This window comes from Podarcis bocagei, assembly GCF_964188305.1.
Source record: "Podarcis bocagei genome assembly, chromosome: 3".
Taxonomy (NCBI): Eukaryota; Metazoa; Chordata; class Lepidosauria; order Squamata; family Lacertidae; genus Podarcis; species Podarcis bocagei.
Window position 1 is genome coordinate 61,078,889 of NC_138127.1, and position 21,610 is coordinate 61,100,498.

Here is a 21,610-nt window from a genome sequence, read left to right on the forward strand (position 1 = left end):
GCCTTAGCATGAAATTGAGTTCTACTCTTAAGGCCTGAGCTTTTCCCTGAAGAGCACCGTCCCTGTTTAGAATATACAAAAGCTGTGCTAGAGACTATTTACACAAATTCCTGCTATGTCCCATTGTTTCCCCTGCAGGATGAGGTCCTCATTTGAGTTGCGTCTCTTTTAGGGGACAGAGAACAGATGAGGAAAAATACTGTGAGGAGACAGCAAACTCGGAACTGATGAAGCGGCCTCCTCAGCCAATGTTTGCTCTTCTCACGAGGAAAAGGAAAGAGCAATGATTACAAATACATGGAAAAACACATATCTCAGGACACTGTGCATTGGAGTCAGAGAGCAGAGGGGGCAGCTAATGTGTAACTTAGGTTAGGCAATCAGGGGGATAAAATAGGAGCACAAATTGTCACTTGGAGTCAGATCCTGAGCGCAGGAAACGGCAGGAGATCCACTTCACAAGACAGTGAGTGTGAGAGAGGTGTATATACTCATTTGCAGACCTTATAATTGTTGAGGGGAAAATGATGCAAAAGGGAGTATCTAAATAGCACTGTTATTCATATTATTATTTCACCCTGTTGGTAGGAAATAAGTGTCTATCCTTTTCACAAATTCATATGTGTTACAGTTTGACGTCCCCCCCAACAGTGGTTCCTTAATAATGCATTTATACAAATGTATGTTGAGACCACACATGGAATACTGTGCACAGCTCTGGCTGCTGCACCTCAACAAGGGATGTAGCCATGGCTGCAACTTGGATAGCTTAAAAAAGAGATTTAGATAGGTTCATGGAATATAAGGCTATAAATAGTTGTGATGGCAGCCTGCCTTGGAATTTCACTTGCTGGGGATCATGAGTAGGAGATGCTGTTCTGCTCATGTCCTGACTGTGGCGCTATGGGCTTCCCAGCAGAATCTGAATGGCAGGAGTCATAAGAGAATGCTGGACCAGTGAGACCTTGGAGCTGATCCACTAGGATTCTTCTTATATGCTCTAAGATAATGTGTGAGCCTTATTTTATGTCCTAAAGCTAACAAGGTTAATTATTATTTTTCTCTAAGATGGCAAGAAACAGGTTAGCTTAGTGCAGTACATTAATTTGCAACATATACCTTTGCAGCCGTAAGGTAGAATCAACATTTTGCAGAAGTCAAGGGCTAACTCCCCTAATAATAATAATAATAATAATAATAATAATAATAATAATAATTTATTTATACCCCACACATCTGACTGGGTTTCCTCAATGAGAATGCTGGACCAGTGAGACCTTGGAGCTGATCCACTAGGATTCTTCTTATATGCTCTAAGATAATGTGTGAGCCTTATTTTATGTCCTAAAGCTAACAAGGTTAATTATTATTTTTCTCTAAGATGGCAAGAAACAGGTTAGCTTAGTGCAGTACATTAATTTGCAACATATACCTTTGCAGCCGTAAGGTAGAATCAACATTTTGCAGAAGTCAAGGGCTAACTCCCCTAATAATAATAATAATAATAATAATAATTTATTTATACCCCACACATCTGACTGGGTTTCCTCAATGGCCCTTGAGATGTACAGATTGCAAATAAATGTAAAGAGAGGTAGTAAAAATGGAAAGGAATTAAATATTTTAACACCTATGTGAAGTTAGATGAAATAGCCAAGAAGCTGATTGATATTTTTTTTTATTTACTGTGGATGTTCAGTACAGTCATGGGAAGAGAGAAAAGGATGGTGTCAGAAGAGGTGAAAAGGCTGTGGTCTTCAGTTAGGAAGAGTCTTGCGATGAAGTGTGGGATGTTCTGAGTGGGAAATTGTTGTGGTGCTCTTTGCTTTAATCTATCAGTCCGAGAAAGATAACCAAACCTTACTCAAAAGCTGAGACCTGTGCAAGAAAAAGGAGGAAAACATCCTGGTTACCTGCATAACGAAAGATTCTCAGCCGACAAAAGTAACTAGGCTGCTTCATGCATTTAAAAATAAATAAATGGCATCTTGGATAGAAAAGGGCTGCAAAGTTGTAATTCTGACCTTACCTCAGAGGTCTGACAGATTCTCTACCCTGCCTTAGTGGCCACAGAAGGGGCTCTGAGGGTCATCTAGTTCAAGGCAGGAATATGCAGCTGTCCCATACGGGGATCAAACCTGCAACCATGGTGTTATCAGCGCCACACTTTAACCAACTGAGCTATTAGGCATGGATGTCTGCAGGAGAAGCCCTGTGTATATGGGCCTCTGCCCACAATGATCAGTGTTCCAGAGCTTGTAGATGGAGTGGCTCCTTATACACTGCAAAAAAAAAAAAAGTGTTGCAACAGGGGTAGGGGAATGAAGACTCAGATTTGCATAAAACATTGTACAAGCTAATGTAGAGATGCAAGTTTAGAAATAGTTCTTCTAATTAAAATAGAAATGTGGCACATCTCATCATAGGAGGAAGACTACGACCAGATTTCCTATGTACCGGCTGACCCTGGGTCCCTCCTCTGTGCTCAGATTTGTTTATTTTTTTAATCTTTAAACCAGACTTGGCCTGGACAAGTCTTCAAACAAAGGACCATATTCAGGTTCTAGCTGGTACTAACTGGCCCGGCCATCTCTGTTGGATGATGCAAGGGCACAGCACTAACAGAGATATTTTGGAAAGGGTCTTCTCTTTTCAAAGGTCATATTAAACTACTGCCAGAAGGGACAACATAAAGCAGGATGTTTTTATATGTACTGTAAGCCTCCCAGAGGGGCTGGGAAAATAATTAATAATAATAATTGTTATTGTTATTGTTATTATCAAGGATTGTGAACCAGCTGCAGCTGCCAAGTGGTTTGAGGAAATAATAGAAATAGTATTAACCAAACAGTATTACCATTGAATCTCTTGGGAAATTTCTGAGAATACTGAATTTCAGAATATCTGAATTTTTGTACATAATGTCCACATAATGTGGAATATATTTGTTCTAGGCATTTTGCATCTCCAACAAGAGTCAGTAATTTCTGATTTTTGTTGTTGCTTTTAGTCTAAGTGGTGCCATATACCAGTGAGTAATTTATAAAAATGTTCTTAAAAATTCATGCATAAATTAAAAAGGGGAATTTAAAAAAGCAAAGAGATGCAGCTCTTACCCATTGCGTAGGTGACCAGGTTTCACTATTGCTTTGAGTACAGAAAGTCACAAGTTCATTCTTGTACAGCCAACATAAATAAGGATAATAGAATCATAGAGTTGGAAGGAGTCTCAAGGGTCATCTAGTCCAACCCCCTGGATTTCAGGTCATAGGCTAATAATAATAATAGTTGTCAGAGCTGCTTCCAGATCCTAGCTCACAGAGGATCACGCTAGCCAGCGGTCACTTGTAAAAGTCTTTATTGAGTTACAGTTTCCATTCTCAAGCTGCTGCGCGCAGCTCTACGTCTTAAGGGTTAGACCGGCGAAGCTCCGTCTGAGTCTCCGCCCCCTGTGCACCAGCTTACTAACCTAGCCTTACTCCACCTTTTCCGCCTGACCGTTCTTCTCTGGGTCCCTCTGCCCCCCGGGGTCTCTTCCTTCCGGGATTCTTCTGACGCTGACCCCCCAGACCCTCCTGTCTCCTTGCGCCGGGCTTTAGGACCTGGCTCCCTTTCCGGGCTGCTTACTGCGCCACCTTCCTGTGCATTTGAACTTGGCGCGCGCGCCCAACCTTCCACTTTCCGCTTAACCGTTTCTTCGCTCCCCGATGGAGGTGTGGCCACTCCTGACTCATGCCCTCCCTCCTGTTGTGAGCTGCCAGCGCTTGATACCTGGCGCCCTTCCTCTCCCCTGCTCTCTGTTGGTGACGCTGGTCCCGATTTCCAACTGCTCCCCTCTGAGCCCCCTCTGGACCCTTCTTCCTGGGTTGTCCCCCTAGGCTCCCCCCTTGCCCTGGCCACTGGTGCTCCTTTCTGTGAATCTTCTGATTCACTGGAAAGACTCGGAGATCTCGGGTCGTCGTCATCACTCATCTTTTCTTCTGCCTCCTCCCCCTCGCTCTCTGTTTCCTCCCTTGCCCTTGCCTCTGCTCCTGAACCCCTGACATCCATCCCCCCCTCGAAGCCCCCCCTTCCCCCCTCCCCTCCTTCCGGTGCGGGAGCTGGGTGATGCCGTGTCAGGGGGACGAATGTCGGCTACAGTTCGCTTCCCGTGGCGGGCCTCCATCTGAAGGCTTCCGGTTCTTCCTCCCTGCTCTCGTCGACGACGTTCACCTCCGCTTCCATCTCTGTGCCGCCGTGCTCGAAACCCGGGTCGTCCCTGAATACGTCCATGTCCGTCTCTCCCTCGTTTCCGTCTGGGGACGTTGCTCGTCCTGGGCCCTCCAGCCACTTCCTGCGCCACTGCTCCTCTGGTCTATCGTCCCACCAATACGAGGGTTCTGAGGCAGATCCCGAGGGTGACCCCTCCGGGGAACGGGCGTCTCGTGTCGGTTCCTCGTCCGAGTCGAACCCCTGGAACGTGCTGGCTGAAAGCGTGGGCGTGAAAAGCCAGTCGTCGAAAAAGTCTGCTGGCATGGGTCTATGTGGGAAGAGGGCATGAAACTCGTCTTTGAGCAGAGGTTCCTCTAAAGCGTAGCCCGGCACCCAGCTGTTGGCACTGGCCGGGGTGCCCTCCTTGGCGAGAAGGTATTCTACCCCCTCTTCCCCCCATCTGGAGTCCAAAATCTCTGTGACTTCGTTGATGGGCTCCTCCTGTGCCACTCCCCCTTGCTCGGTTCTCTCTCGGAGCGGACTCGGTGCCATTCCTGGTTCCTGAAATCTGTGAGGTGCCTTGTAGGGAGTGAGCACCGATCTGTGGAACACCGGATGCATCCTGGAGCCCTCTGGAAGCGCCAGCCTAAAAGCCACCGGGTTGACCTGCTCTTCGACTTGGTAGGGCCCCAGTTGTTTATGCCCTAGTTTCTTCTTCGCCAACGACCTGGCCGGCACTGCGTGGGCTGCTAACCAGACCCAGTCTCCCACATGGATCTCTTCGCCAACCCTCCTGTGTCTGTCCGCTTGTACCTTGTATGCGTGTTTAGCCAGTTCCAGGTGCCGCCGAAGCTGATCGTGGACCTCCTGCAACTCCGACGTGAACGCATCCGCAGTCTGCGGCTCCCCCTCCCCCATTCTTTCCAGTCCCGGGAAAGTTCTGGGGTGCCGTCCGTTGTTGGCGAAGAACGGCGTCACCCCCGTGGACACGTGCTTCGTGTTGTTGTAGGCGAACTCGGCGAGAGGCAGGTAATCCACCCACGTCGCAGGCTGTTGATTCGCATAACATCTCAGGTACTGCTGCATGATGGCATTGACCCGCTCCGCTTGCCCGTTGGTCTGCGGGTGTCTAGCCGAAGCCAGGTTGATCTTTACGTTCAGGAAGCCCATCAGCTTCTGCCAGAAGTTCGAGATGAACTGCCGCCCCCGGTCGGACAGTATAGACCGCGGCAGACCGTGAACCTTGAACACGTGATCTATGAACAGTTTGGCGGTTTGTTCCGCCGTGGCCACCTTCGCACACGGGATGAAATGTGCCATCTTGGAGAACAAGTCCACCACCACCAGCACTGCCGTCTTGCCCCTCGAGCTGGGCAGATCCGTGACAAAGTCCAGGGCCACTCTCTCCCACGGTTCGAACGGGGTTTGCAGCGGTTCCAGCAGTCCCGCCGGCGGTCTGTGTACTGGTTTGGCCCTCTGGCAGGTGTCGCACCTCGCCACGTAGTCCGCGACCTCCCCTCTCATTCTGGGCCACCAAAAGTCCCTGGCGACTAATTCCATCGTCTTCTCCGTGCCAAAGTGCCTGGCAGTGGGTGCGTCGTGCAGCTGCTGCAGTACCTTGGCGCGAAGATCGTCCCCCGGCACGTAGATGGCCCCTTTACGGAGGAGTAATCCATCGCGAACTTGGAACTCGCCGGTCGCCGCCGTGCCCCTTTGCGCCTCTGCCATCTTGGCTCGCGCGAAGGTGTCGTCCTGCAGCGCTCTCCTCACCGCATCCAGGTCAACTGTCGCCGAAGCGCACGCCCACACCGTCGGTGCGAAGATGTGCATGGCAGCCGCTGGCGTCGCCTCCTCCAGGTACTGTGGTTTACGGGATAGGGCATCTGCCATGACGTTGGTGTCCCCCGGGACATACTCTATTCGGAAGTCGAAGTTCGCAAAGAATTCGGCCCAACGTATCTGCCTCTGGTTCAGGAACTGCGCCGTGCGCCAGTGCTCCAGATTCTTGTGGTCCGTGCAGACCTGCACCGTGTGCTTGGCGCCGATCAGGAAGTGCCTCCACGCCTTGAAAGCTGCATGAATGGCCAGCAACTCCCTGTCCCAGATGGTGTAGTTCTGTTCAGACTTGCTGAGCTTCCTGGAGTAAAACGCTCCCGGCCTCCAAGTCCCCTGCGGGTCTTGCTGCAACAGGACTGCTCCCACGGCTCTGTCTGATGCGTCCGTCTCCACCCTCATTGGCCTGCTGGGGTTGACATGCAACAGCTGCTCTTCTGACGCGAAGAGACGCTTGAGTGCCTGAAAGGACTGCTCCGCCTGTTCCGTCCAGATGAACTTCTTCTTCTTGGAACTGAGCTTGTCTGTGATGGCCGCTGTTTGCATAGTGAACCCCTTGATAAACTTGCGATAGAAATTAGCAAAGCCAACAAACTGCTGGACCTCCTTCCGGTTGCGCGGGCTCTTCCAGTCCAATACTGCGCGAACCTTGGCGCTGTCCATGGCGAGCCCCTTGTCTGACAACCTGTAGCCCAGGAAATCCACCTCCGTCACGTCGAACTGGCACTTTTCCAGCTTGGCGTAAAGCCTATGCTGCTGCAGTCTGCTCAGCACCTCCTTGACGTGTCTGTCGTGATCCTGCTGCGATTCAGAAAATATCAGGATGTCATCCAAGAAGCAGACACACGTCTTGTAGAGGAGCCCCGCCAGCACGTGATGCATGAAAGCTTGAAAACAGTGGGAGCCATTTTGTAATCCAAAAGGCATAACTCTGTATTCGTAGGTGCCCAGGGGCGTGAACATGGCTGTCTTCCACTCATCACCCTCCCGCATGCGAATGAGGTTGTACGCCCCACGCAGGTCCAACTTGGTGAACACGCGGCCCTTGCGTACCGTCGCGAGGAGGTCGTCGATCCTGGGCATGGGGAAGTCCGATGGCTTGGTCACACTGTTCAAGATCCGGTAGTCCACTACAAGTCTTTTTTGGGGCGTGTCCTTCTTCTTAACAAAGAATACAGGACTGCCTCCTACTGCCTTGGACTCTCGGATGAAACCGCGCTCCAAATTATGATCTATGAACTCCTTGAGTTCCTGTAGTTCGTCCTCAGACATGGAATACAGCTTCCCTTTGGGCAGCGCTGCCCCTGGCAGTAGGTCAATCTTGCAGTCATATGCTCTGTGGGGGGGTAGCTTATCCGCCTCCTTCTCGCAGAAGACCTCTAAAAATCCCGCGTATTTGTGGGGGATTGCTTGCAGCGTCCCCAGCTGGAGCTGCGCTTCCTCCTCCTCTCCCTCCTGCCGGGGCAGAATGCAGTGTTCAGCGCAGAATGATGAGCCAAAGACTAGCTGCCGCTGGTACCAAGCCAACGTCGGACTGTGTCTGTCCAGCCAACTCATGCCCAAGACAATAGGCGTGTCCGACAGTCTGGTGACATTAAAACTGATGATTTCCCTGTGATTTCCAAGGCGCATCACCATTGGTGGCGTTTGCTTCACCACCTGCCCCCCTAGCAGCTCCCTGCCATCCACCGTGACGACCTGCAGGGGCAGCGTGGCAGGCAGCAGCTGTATAGCGTGTTTATCGACAAAGTCCTGCCCTATAAAGTCCGCATTGCTTCCTGAGTCAACGGTGATTGGCACGTCTAGAGTGAGGCCATTGGGTAGCTGAAGCGATGCAGTGAGCTGCACTACTGGTTTGGGCGGGAGGGGGTCTGTGGGTTGCAAAATCTCTGGGGACTGCTTCACTGACTCGTCTGGCTGGGCCCCAGTGCCTCTGTCTCCAGCCAGACTCCGTCGTTTCCCTGCTGTGCGTCTCCGTGCTGCGTAGCTGCAGTCACCGTCGCAGAGGCTGCATTGAGCTTGTGGATCCTCTGGGGACACTCTTTCGCCATGTGCTGCGGACTTTCGCAGATGTAACACTTCCTGTTCCCTCTAGGAGGCTTCGCTTTCACTGCTCCCGGTGCTGTGGCTCTGGTTGCTGACTGAGCCCTGGCACTGCCAACCTCCATCGGTTCCGCTCCCCCTCCTGGCGGAGGCGTGGATTGCGCACGCGCAGCTTCCCTGGGAACGAAGGAGAATCCTCTCGCTGGTTCGCGCCCTCCACGTCCTTCGTCCCTGCTCCATGGACGTTCCTCCAGCCGCACTCCCACCGCCAGCGCCCTCTGAACGACCTCCTGCGTGGTCCGGGGTCTCTCCCCCCTTGCAATTTCGTCTTTAACCGCACTGTTCAATCCTTCCCAAAATAGATCTCTGACTGGAGCTGAATCTCTGTCCCATTCCAAGGCACTGACCAATGCAAAAAAGCGGGCATGGTACTGGCGTACGCTGGCCCTCCCTTGCTTCAGTCCATGTACCTCCTTCCGGGCAAGATCCACGTCTATGCTAGATAAAAAGCAGCCATCCATCGCTTTAATAAAGGCATCTGCGGTTTGGAGCGCCGGATCCTTATCTCTCCACAAATTGCGCAGCCATGCTTTAGCCTCCCCATGCAAATGGGACATGATAAATCCCACCTTCTCTTGCTCATCTCTAAAGTCTTTGTCCAGCAGTTGCAGTGCACACTGTACATCTGCTCTAAAGTTGGGGTACAGTTGTAAATTCCCATCGAAGTGAGAGACTAGACCGCCTGTTCTTCTCCCCAACCCAATCCCCTCCGGTTTGGGTGTCAGTTGCCCTTGCTTCGTAAGCACTTCCAACCTGACCTGGAGATCCCTGTAGGCGGCAGCTGCGTCCTCCTCTCTCTTCCTGGATGCAAGTTTCTCGGCATTCAGTTGTGTCACTGCTTCTCTGAGTTCCCCTATCTGCTGTTCGGCCGTCATATTGTCTGCCGTTCGTGAGCTCGGTAGTAGGCACCCGCCTTCTCTCCTGTCCGCGAGGCTGTAGATGCCCACAACGAGAGACGGAGCTTACTGTCAGAGCTGCTTCCAGATCCTAGCTCACAGAGGATCACGCTAGCCAGCGGTCACTTGTAAAAGTCTTTATTGAGTTACAGTTTCCATTCTCAAGCTGCTGCGCGCAGCTCTACGTCTTAAGGGTTAGACCGGCGAAGCTCCATCTGAGTCTCCGCCCCCTGTGCACCAGCTTACTAACCTAGCCTTACTCCACCTTTTCCGCCTGACCGTTCTTCTCTGGGTCCCTCTGCCCCCCGGGGTCTCTTCCTTCCGGGATTCTTCTGACGCTGACCCCCCAGACCCTCCTGTCTCCTTGCGCCGGGCTTTAGGACCTGGCTCCCTTTCCGGGCTGCTTACTGCGCCACCTTCCTGTGCATTTGAACTTGGCGCGCGCGCCCAACCTTCCACTTTCCGCCTGACCGTTCTTCGCTCCCCGATGGAGGTGTGGCCACTCCTGACTCGTGCCCTCCCTCCTGTTGTGAGCTGCCAGCACTTGATACCTGGCGCCCTTCCTCTCCCCTGCTCTCTGTTGGTGACGCTGGTCCCGATTTCCAACTGCTCCCCTCTGAGCCCCCTCTGGACCCTTCTTCCTGGGTTGTCCCCCTAGGCTCCCCCCTTGCCCTGGCCACTGGTGCTCCTTTCTGTGAATCTTCTGATTCACTGGAAAGACTCGGAGATCTCGGGTCGTCGTCATCACTCATCTTTTCTTCTGCCTCCTCCCCCTCGCTCTCTGTTTCCTCCCTTGCCCTTGCCTCTGCTCCTGAACCCCTGACAATAGTATTCATCATCATCATCACCATCATCATCCCTATCTGAGATCTTTAGGACTTGCTGCCAAATAGCCAGTTATGAGCTAAATAGACCCATGGTGTGATTCTTTATAAGACAGCTTCATATTTTCACATGATTCCTGGTTGAGCAAGAAAAGGAAGAAAGCTTACAGCATCTAGTAGTTGTGATATAGAAAGCAGCCAGATTCCCAGGTTCTAAAGCAGAGGTTCCCCTTGTTTTTCAGGCCACTATCCCCTTGGTTCCATAAACTCATCCCCAGTGCTCCCTACCCTACTCTACCCTACCATATAAAAAGCATTATTCAGAATAGCAGCCTGCACTGGGGAAGTTAACAACACAATGAAAGTCAAGACAGTTAACAATTAATTGCACATTTCTTCATAATCCAATTAAAACTATTTGGTTTGATTATTTCAATAAAACTGATGAGCTTGATCCAATGATAGCCTTTTGCACCTCCAGTGCCCCCTTTGGGAACCACTGATCTAAAACGTGACTCAAATACACGATGTGATCAGTCAGTTACAGCTTTTTTGCATAGTAACCCTTAGATCTGATCGTGGTTTTGTTAGCTGATACGGGTGAGCACAGGCCTTTTAATCTCAGAGTCTGGGCCAATAAGCCTAGCAAGCCACAGACTAGAAGCATTTCCACCCAGGGCAGAAGATGGGAGGTACAAAGTACCTCCCGTTAACTGGTTGTGGCATGAGTAGCCATTTTACCTGGCAGAAATAAATGCTTGGCAAACTCACAAAACTTCCCTTTGTTGCTTTTTTCCTTCTTCAACAGACATCGCTGAAGTTGCAGTCAAACATGAATCCCGGAGTGAGTTTTTTGTGCTTTCTTCTCTGCATTACCATTGTGGGCTGTGACCGGGTTTACGTCCACCCATTCTATCTGTTCGACGTAGGAAACCTAACTGGTTGCAAGAAAGTGGAAGACAGGGAACAGCAGGTGAATAATTTTGTCCCCGTCTCAAATTTATCTCACATCAGTTCGGCCCATGAGGAGGGTGTCAGAAACAAGAGCGAGGGAAGAAGTCATTTACAGAGAGAGCTGAGAGACCCAATTTATATTATGGGTGCACGTTTCTATGAACAACTGAGGAAAATGCACAAGGAAGAAAATATTCTTCTGTCCCCCACATTCAGCTACGAGTCCTTGCTAGCCTTCTATATAGGGGCCTCTGGTGAAACAGCAAAGGAATTGCAGATTTTTTTAGGATTTGACTCCTCATCCGTTAATCCAAACTGCACCTACAGAATTGATGGGCGCAAAGTATTCTCTGTACTGAGCAGCATTGCTAAAAGTCCATTTCACTCAAAAGAAGATGATCAGCTGTTCTTCTCGAAGTTCTCCTGGCTTTTCTCTGCCCCCGAAATCCATTTATCCGAGTCCTTTGTCAATGATTTGGTCTTTCCAAACATGAATCTCTTTGTACGAGCTGTGGACTTTACAAACCCCACAAAGGCAGCAGAAGAAATGAATGCTTTTGTCAAAGGCATCCACCAAAGTAAGAGTTTGCTGGCAGACATTGATCCAGAAACTAACCTCCTGTTAGCAACTTACACTCATTTCAAAGGTAAGTGAGCAGGGAGAATTCCAACTTGTTGAAACCAGTAGCAATTCTATAGGGAATCAAATTTTCATCAGGTGAACTGAATTTATGTACCCCATAATGCCATGCTGTTCCCTTTTTGAGTATTAAATCTTCTATTCTAATGTGGGAAATCCTCTAACGCATGTCTGGAAATTTATATCTGTAAACTTACAGGTAAGTCCATGTCTTTGATGGCTTGCACATGCTTCCCTAAGACTGTGCTGATGTAAGAATTGCCCAACAAGGTTTTACACCAGCTGAACAAAGATGGACAGCTAAATGTCATAGGCAATATCACATGCAGTAGCTACTGCCACAGTTTGTCTCTGGCACAGGAAGTCAAAGCCTCGTAGTATACTGCTCTGCAGATTGAATTTCTGTTCCCGCCTACCACAGGAAATGGATATTGAGGGAGCAAGAACTGATTTCATCTGGTTTAAAGGACAGAAGCAATTCCCATAAAAATTATTTCAGTCAATATCTTGCGGCAATGAAATCAGCCTGTCTGCTGTGTTATGTGGACATGTGTGCACGCACATTGATGTTTTCATGAGAAGCCTTCAGTGAGCCACTCTCTCTACCTTTCCCCCATCTTTCAAAGCAACGATAGCTAATCAGCAGTAGGGATGTGCAAATAGGTGAGGAATCTGTAGTGTGCTCCTATAACAATACGCCTTGGCTCACACAACAGCCAATGGAAATTCTTGGAGCATCTAACGGGGCTCCAAAGTCTACTGAAAAAGAAAAAAGCTTCTAAACAGTCCAAGTGCATGCTTAAAGTTTCTAGTAGGTTTGCAGAGTCAATGGGTTTTTTTGTTTCTTTTTACACAGCACTAGGTGTATAGAAGGGACACGGGTGGCAGTGTGGTCTAAACCACTGAGCCTCTTGGGGTTGCTGATTGGAAGATCAGCGGTTCGAATCCCTGCGACGTGGTGATCTCCCGTTGCTTGGTCCCTGCTCCTGCCCACCTAGCAGTTCGAAAGCATGTCAAAGTGCAAGTAGATAAATTGGTACTGCTCCGGTGGGAAGATAAATGGTGTTTCCATGCGCTACTCTGGTTTTGCCAGATGCGGCTTAGTCATGCTGACCACATGACCTGGAAAAACTGTCTGTGGACAAACATCAGCTCCCTCAGCCAGTAAAGCGAGATGAGCTCGCAACCCCAGAGTTGGTCGTGACTGGACTTAACTGTTAGGGGTCCTTTACCTTTTTCAGGTGTATAGAATAAGAGGTTCCTCAAGATTCCTTAACTAAAAATCATAGAATCATAGAATTGTAGAGTTGGAAGAGAACCCAAGGGTCATCTAGTCCAACCCCCTGCAATGCAGAAATCTCAACTAAAGCATTAAAAGCAATAAGCCCAATTCATTGAAGTAGCGTTAGTGTGTAACTGACTTTTGCATCAATTAATTGTTCCACCCATTAGTGATTTCTTCTAGAATAACCCCAAGGAATTATGGATTTTCTCTTTTACCACTCTGCCAAAAAATGGGAGGAGGGTTTAATTGAATTTAACAGTCAATTTTACTGTTTTTATTTTGCTGTTCTTCATTTTTTAAAAAAGTCATATTAAATTGCTGTTGTTAGTCATCTGAAGAAACAGAGTGGGGAGTAAATGTTTTAAATAATGAATTAAAAGAAATTTCCGCCAGTGTGGCACTTTGTGAACCAACCAAATGGATTAAAAAATCAACTCCTTTCTCCCTATAACCATATTCCGATTTTTGTTTTCAGTCTCTGTAAAGGGAGCCTCCCTACTGAAAGAACCTCAGGAATTCTGGCTCAGTTCACACAAAACAATCCCTGTACCAATGATGAGAATAACCGGAACCTTTCAGCATAAATGTGATCCCAGCCAGAACATTTCTTCCATCAAAATTCCTCTCAGCCAGGATTTATTTCTGCTGCTTTTGCAGCCCACCAATAACAGTGACCTGGCCAGTGTTGAAAATCAATATTCCATGAAGGCTCTTTCCAACGAATGGCTGGTGGGACTGTCCCCAAGGTATACTTTGTTTATGCAACATTACATATTTGTGGGACCAGCAACAGTCAGGTGGGATAGCTGTCTCTTTTCACTTAGATCCAGTTGCCAGAGAACTGGTAATGACAGAGTTTCTTCAAGTTAAACTCAGCCACCTCAGTCCAAATAGTAATACCTGTCATTGACAACAACATTTAAATCTTGATCAACAGGTATTTAGAAATGCCAGCAAAGAGTATTTGCACCCTCTGCCTTTAAAAAAATAAATAACAGGGCTGTCTAATTTTCTCCTTTCTACTCCTAAATCTGTTTTATAATCTCACTTATTATCTCTGTATGCTAAGCCAATGAGAGGTCTGGTGAAGGTAAGAGCTCCCTTTTCCCTTACTTTGTTAAAAGAAAGAGGGGAAAGGGACCGATTAAGTATCCTCACAGGGGCCCAGAACAAAATAAGATCTATTTCCCCTGATACTTAGGTGGATGTTATGAGCATACTATGAGAGAGGGCAGACATAGGAATCATCTCTGTTCTGCCTCTTACTCAAATTTCAAAGGGTTTCCATGAGAGTGTTTTGCCCAAGAGCAGGGTGTTGCTAGAAATAGATGCATGGGCCTCAAATCATTTTCTAAAGTGCCCTGAATGGGTAGATTTTGACTTTGGAAGAAAATGGATTGGGGGTGATCTGAGTTGTTGGGTGGGATATTTATCTGGGGAAGTAAGGTGATTTTTTAAAAAATTCACCATATTTGTGTCCATCTTATACCCAAAGTTCTCAGGGTGCCTTACATAGTAAACACATATTAAAAAATATATAAGGGCAATAACCAAAATGTGATCACACCAAACTTTCCTCCAAAAGACGTATTTTTTATTGCTTGTCATAATTCTATTACATTATTTTGTCTAAAGATGATTTGGGAGGTAATGACTAGGGTAATTAAATTGATGGAAATTAATTGGAAGTACAGTAAATGGATTGGAGAGGAGCTGATTTAGGACCCAGCTATATTAGTCAAGAAAAAGTGTTTTATGTGTTATAACACTGTGACACCAGAAGGCGCTGTGGAGTCCTGTCTTTCGCCAATGTGATTTCCCATAATGAGGTTTACAACACGTTTTCCTGAAACACTTTTTTGATGCATCTAGATCCAGCCTTGTGCTCACTTGGGGTGTGGTGCAAATTGAAGACTTGACCTGGGGGTGACTTCAGTGGGGATTTAGCTGGCTTGCCTTGTCACCTTTGACATTTCTAAATTTGCACATCCATCGGGCCAGCCTGTCCTATTTCGCCTAGGCAAAAGAGGAAGTTCCTCCCCCCTCCCCGCCCCCCTGGGCAAAGACTGGCTCACTGGGGTTGCATGGTGGTGCCAGCAGCTTCCAGTGAGATCTTGTGACATCTCACAGAACTCTCAAGACAGCTTGTGCCAGCTCTGCAAGATCTCACTGGAAGCTTCTGTGAGTCCTTCTCTGGTGTCAGAGGTGGGCAAGGCACCTACAGGGACACTGCCCTGTGAGATTCTGCCGCCATCAACAAACAAGATGAATTTTAACAGGGAGAAATGTAAAGTATTACACTTGGGCAAAAAAAATGAGAGGCACAAATACAAGATGGGGGACACCTGGCTTGAGAGCAGTACATGTGAAAAGGATCTAGGAGTCTTGGTTGACCACAAACTTGACATGAGCCAACAGTGTGACGCGGCAGCTAAAAAAGCCAATGCAATTCTGGGATGCATCAATAGGAGTATAGCATCTAGATCAAGGGAAGTAATAGTGCCACTGTATTCTGCTCTGGTCAGACCACACCTGGAGTACTGTGTCCAGTTCTGGGCACCACAATTCAAGAAGGACACTGACAAACTGGAACGTGTCCAGAGGAGGGCAACCAAAATGGTCAAAGGCCTGGAAACGATGCCTTATGAGGAACGGCTAAGGGAGCTGGGCATGTTTAGCCTGGAGAAGAGGAGGTTAAGGGGTGATATGATAGCCATGTTCAAATATATAAAAGGATGTCACATAGAGGAGGGAGAAAGGTTGTTTTCTGCTGCTCCAGAGAAGCGGACACGGAGCAATGGATCCAAACTACAAGAAAGAAGATTCCACCTAAACATTAGGAAGAACTTCCTGACAGTAAGAGCTGTTCGACAGTGGAATTTGCTGCCAAGGAGTGTGGTGGAGTCTCCTTCTTTGGAGGTCTTTAAGCAGAGGCTTGACAACCATATGTCAGGAGTGCTCTGATGGTGTTTCCTGCTTGGCAGGGGGTTGGACTCGATGGCCCTTGTGGTCTCTTCCAACTCTATGATTCTATGATTCTATGATTCTATGCCTCATGGGCAGGCCGGCCCTGATCTCCACATATAAATCAGCATACACAAATTTGCTAATATATTTTCCTCTCTTTCTCCCTTCTTGTATCTTCTTCAGACAAATCCAGCTGACTTTGCCAAAGGTGTGCTTGGAAAGCACATATGATATACAGGAACTCCTTGGCAAAATGCCCTTGTCTTACCTGCTTGGAAAGAAAGCCAACCTCACACGACTAAGTGACAACAACATAACTGTTGGGAAGGTATGGTCTATTTTCTACGCAAAAGCGCAGGCGCTTTCCATCTTCCACACAGAGACAAAGTCCATGTAAACAACAGAATAGAGAGCAGGCTAGTTGTTGTAGAGAGCAAAATCTGTAGTTGGCGAAAGATGAACATTTGGAGCAGGTGCCAGGAAGGCATGGGACCAAAGACAACGCTATGAGAGGACAAGGGCTCGAGGAATCAGAGCACAAAGGGGGAGATAAGACATTACATACAGATGAATGATTTTAAAAATGAAAAGAAGCCTCAAAAGACTGCAGTGTTGAGTGAAAGGGAGGACGAAGAGAGGAGAAAAAAGGGTTCTTAGCCTTTTTCCAGCAAGAAATTGTGTTTACTGTTAGGCAATTTTAGACTCTGGACTCACTGAGCAGTTGACTTTTTAGATAGTAATGTGTTATTACTGCTCTTAAAAATATGTTAAGCCAGTACAGCTGCATTTTGGGCCATCCAGATAATACTGCTGAATGGAGCCCTCTGTGTTGTCTCAAACTGTAGCCTAACAGCACTACTGCCCACCAGACATTTTGGAGAAGGATGATGATGATGATGATGATGATTTATACCCCACCCATCTGGTTGGGTCTCCCCAGCCACTCTGGGCATCTTAAAACATATCTAAAAACATAATAAATACATCAGTCTTAAAACTTCGCTAAACACTGTTGCCTTCAGGTGTCTTCTAAAAGTCAGATAGTTTATTTCCTTGACATCTGAAGGGAGGGCGTTCCACAGGGAGGGCGCCACCACCAAGAAGGCCCAGAACCAGCCCCTTCCCATTTGCTTCTTCCCTTTAGGTTTCCAAATACAGTATGTATTTACATGTAGAAGCAGACATTTTAGTCTCTGCTGGGGAAAACACTACTAGACCAAAGAACACTTTGAATGGGAAATTGGTTGCAGGGAACATATTGAGCATGCCTGCAACTCCATTCAAAATGTCAGCCTGCCAAGCATGCTTTTCACCTTCAAAAACTGTCATGTCATCACCACATATATTTATCCCCGTGTTCAGCCTGTTCCACTTATAACACTCTCGCCAAATAAGTTGCTAAGGAGGCTTATAATCAGTCATTTACCCCTCAAAGCAACACTTTAAGATACTTTAAGTTGTCAAATATGGCAGAGTGTTGCTTATCTACATATTTTGAAATGGAAGGAAAGGAAAAGGCACGTCTGAAATTCCTTTTCAGGTCCTTCAGCAGAATGACACCTGCCTTGTAGAGCACAAAGGCCTCTGAAGTTGGACACCCTCCAATATTATGCCCGTTTTGTCAGATGCTACAAACACTATTTTAATAGGCTTCTTCAGAAGATTGTGTTGACTCCCAGGCAGTATCTGAATTCTTCTGAGAAAACTGCTTCAATTAGTTGCATGTAGCCATACCACACCACGGTGATATTTGGCCATGTTTAGTGGTCTGTAAATACTTCAAGGAAATAATACCAGGAAGAACAGTTTTGGATTCTATGTTAGCTATGTGAATATGAAGCAATGACCTAGTCTGGCATTCTACTGCCTCTTAATATAAACCAGGGATGGGGAACTTATGACTCTCCAGATGTCGTTGGAATCCAGCGCCCATCGGAATCAGCCAGCCTGGCCAATTGTCAGCGATTATTATCTAAATGTATGGAGTGATCACTGATCAGTATGGAAATTTCAGCCAAGATGGATTGCTAATGTGAAGCATATTTCTAATACAGGACCATACTATACTGCCCTAGTAAGTCTTTGGGCAAAGCTGATTCAGCAAGTCTTCTGTAAACATTATGGGTTGCTTCTTGCTGCATCCCATGTCCTTTTGTTTAGCACTTTTCATACCTTTTTATTTATGGGGATTGCCATTTGTCATCTCTTTCTGTCATACTCCACTGAGCCAGACTATCAAATTCACTGGGCTCCTTTCTGCTTCCAGATCATAAACCAGCAGCTTTTGGAGCTCACTCCCAGGACAGCAGAGGAAGCAACAGACCCCACAGCAGGAAGTCAAGACACCGAGGCGCTCAAAATAACACTGGACAAGCCATTTTTGCTAGCAGTGTATGAAATGTCAGGCGCACAGCTTTATTTTGGCAGAATAACAAATCCCCTGAAAGGAACATAAACTTCCACAAGGGGGGGAGGGAATGGCTTCCCAGACTTCATTTGATCTTTTCCTTGCTTAGCAACTGTTTCTATAATCCCACTGAGTCCTAATTAGAGATTTTGAAATGGCAAAACTGATGTATCTTTCGATTTTAATATTGATAAAATTATCAATAGTGTTTAGCAACATCTTTATTCCGTTAAGGGGATAGCGTGAGGGTAGATCTGTTTACACCAACATCTAGGGTGCCACACAAATGCCATAATATTGTACTTTGCCTGTTGCATGTAACTGCTCAGTAAGCCAGTCATCTGTACAGTTCTGCCAAGAAAAGTTCAACATACTTTTGTACCTGATTATCACTTGGTCAGTGGTTGGATATTCATTAACTGGATTATCCCAATGCCTTATTTACTTGAATTAATAATGCTATTCTAATAGATGTGCCGTTTAAGCAACCCCAGTGAAAATATAGTCTTAGGTCAGTTTCTATTAAATAAGAATTGTTGTTTGGATTTTTTTTAAAGGGAGCATAAAGAATAGTTTTCTATTCTTTGCAGCACTTTTCTTTTTCATAATTTCCTGTTCACTTATCAAGATTCATCCCCTATTGTAGATGCTATTTAATCTCAACATTTAGTAAGCCAGGTTTTCCTTTTTTATTAGATTCACCCCCCTCCCTAAATCCTCTAGGTTCTCACCATAATTATATTAGGTGTGTATCATATTGCAGGTTTAATTTGCATGCTGGCTTCTCACCTGAGACACCAAAGCAGCTCCAGAGCAAAAATAAATAAATATTCTGATTATCAAGCAATATTGAATCAAAAGGTTGGAAAAGAAGATACTGCTAGAAGGTAACACAGATAAGGAATGAAAATAAAAGTACTGGTTGATATCAGTATATTTTGCCAGTGCTTCATCACCTGTACTAGTTTCCAGCCCATTTTGGAGCTGAATTGGTTGTGACCTATAAAGCCATAAATATATTGAGGATAGCAAACCTGAAGAATTATTTCTTCCCCTATAACCTGCCCACATCTTCACCAGAGACCCTTTTTAGTTTTCCCATTTTGTGAGGTAAGAGAGATGGGCAATGCCCCTCTTTACCCTGGCCTTTGATAACTGTCACGACCCACTCTGTTTCTGTGTCTAATTTGCTTTAAACTGTTTTTAATATTGAAAGGGTGCAGTGGCGTAGCGTGGGGGGTGCAAGGGGGGCCCGCCGCACCGGGCGCAACATCTGGGGGGGCGCGCTCGCTGCCTCCGGAGTCGCCGAAGAGCCTCGGGCGCAGGCTGTAGCAGAGCCCCATGACTCGCGGAACCGACGAGCTGTGATCGCGTCCGGGCTTAAGGCGCAGGGCAGCCCCTCCTCACAGCCCCGTCTCCGCTGCTGCTGCTGCAGCTGCTGGGCCGTTGCATTTTCCTCGCCTCTGCCCCCCTCCTCCTCCGGGCAAGCGGCATGGTTTGGGCGGCAGCGCCAGCGGCAACTCGCCTCAGATCGGCAGGTTAGGGGTTGGGGGGGGGCGCAAATTACTTGCCTTGCCCCGGGTGCTGACAACTCACGCTACGCCGCTGAAAGGGTGGGGAATAAATTGAATACATAATACATAATAATGGCCACAAGAGTCTTTTTTGGGGGGATTAATTCTCTTCAACCTTTCAGTTGCTTTCGATACGATCACCCCTGCTATCCTTTTGAAGTGACTTACGAAGTAAGGGGTAGGTGGCGCTGCTTTGTGGTGGTCCTGGTCATATTTGGATGTTAGTTTCCCGAAGGTGATGCCTGGGGAGTGTTTTTCGGTCTCGTGGAGCATTCAATGGGGAGTTCCTCCGAGTTCCCCAATTTTATCCCGTGCTATTTAACATCTACATGAAACATCTGAGGGGGGTCATCCGGGGTTCTGGTGTACGTCGTCAGCAACATGCTGCTGACACACAGCTATAGTTCTCCTTTACAGCTGCAGGTGTGGCAGTGGATGTGTTGAAACATTGTCTTGCCTCAGTAAAGGGCGGGTGAGAGCCAACAAATGGAAGCTCAATCCAGAAAAAGCTGAGGCACTGCTAGTGGGCAGTTCCTGAGGCCCTTCTTTGTGTGCCCCCTCCAAGGAGAGGTCTGGAGGATGACAACACGGGAACAAGCCTTTTCTGTGGTGGCTCCCCACTTGTGGAACGCTCTCCCCAGGGAGACTCACCTGGCGCCCTCATTATATAGCTTTAGGCATGTTTCTCTTCAACCAGGTGTTCAGCTAGTTAGCATTCTAAGGTTTTAAAAATATGTTGGGGGGGCGGTTATTGGTTTGTTTGTTTTACTATGTATTTTGTATTCTCATTTTTTATTTTTCTGTTGTAAACTGCCCTGGGATCTTTGGATGAAGGACGCTATACTACTACTACTAATTTTTCCACCTGACATCATCCATCCCTCAGAAGCACCTGCAACCTCAGCTCTTACTATCTACAACAGTTATTATCCTTCTCTTTGGGTGAAACAGGGCAAGAGACAGACCGAATCATTTTATTTCTGTTGATATATTTATAGCCCCATTTTTACTATAAAATACTCAAAGCAGCAGCAATCTCATTTAAATATCATAAAAAATTTAAAATCATTAAACCTCAAAACATCAATGTGATAATCAGTTTAAATGAAGCAATGAGAAGCCTGTTGAAATAAACAGGCCAACTGAAAAGAAATTAAATATGTAGCCTAGCCCCTTGGGAGAATGTCCCACAAGTGGCTCTGCTTCTTGTGGCTGTTTGTCAAACCTCAAACGGCAATACGAAGAGCCCCCCCAACATCAACCTTAATAGGTTTGGGACAAGGTGTTTCTTAAGGTACTGTGGTCTGGGGTCATTTAAGATATTAAAGGTTACAACTTGCACTATGAATAGAGCACTCCAGAAGATAACTAATGGAGGTGCCGTATCATCAGTGTTTGGATTACGGGGGAAAAAACCCCATGTTATATATATATAACTTGGCAATTATCTGTCCTTTAATGATACTTCCAAATTAGACTCTTTCCTTTGGGTAATTGTAGGACCTGCCTTGAATGGGGCTCCCAGTGTGTTCTCATCCAAGCATTGAGCCACATCCTGTCACCAATTAGGTTTTTCAGATTAACGGCTAGAGCTATATAAAGGGGATACCCAAAATTATGGAAATGTCTAATATTATATTATCCTACCTTTAAGGTGCTGTTGTACAGGTTACTGAGATAATAATCTCACTGAATACTCAGAAAGGACTTCATAAATGCTAAAAGGTTAAATGTAAAGGACCCCTGGAGGTTAAGCCCAGTCAAAGGCGACATTGGGGTTGCGGCACTCATCTTGCTTTCAGGCTGAGGGAGCCGGCGTTTATCCACAGACAGCTTTCTGGTTATGTGGCCAGCATGACTAAACTGCTTCTGGCGCAACAGAATACGGTGACAGAAACCAGAGCACACAGAAACACCATTTACCTTTCCGCCGCAG

At 47.0% G+C, this 21,610-nt stretch overlaps 1 protein-coding gene across 1 annotated transcript; it reads left to right on the forward strand.

Annotated features, from left to right (window-relative positions):
- The first annotated feature begins 317 nt into the window (after positions 1-317).
- Positions 318-19,031, forward strand: AGT (angiotensinogen). The gene is made up of 5 exons (XM_081187017.1): positions 318-466; positions 10,656-11,448; positions 13,202-13,472; positions 15,877-16,021; positions 17,960-19,031. The coding sequence occupies exons 2-5, from the start codon at positions 10,680-10,682 to the stop codon at positions 18,146-18,148; spliced, it is 1,374 nt and encodes a 457-aa protein (XP_081043143.1). The 5' UTR covers positions 318-466; positions 10,656-10,679; the 3' UTR covers positions 18,149-19,031.
- Positions 19,032-21,610: the final 2,579 nt, after the last annotated feature.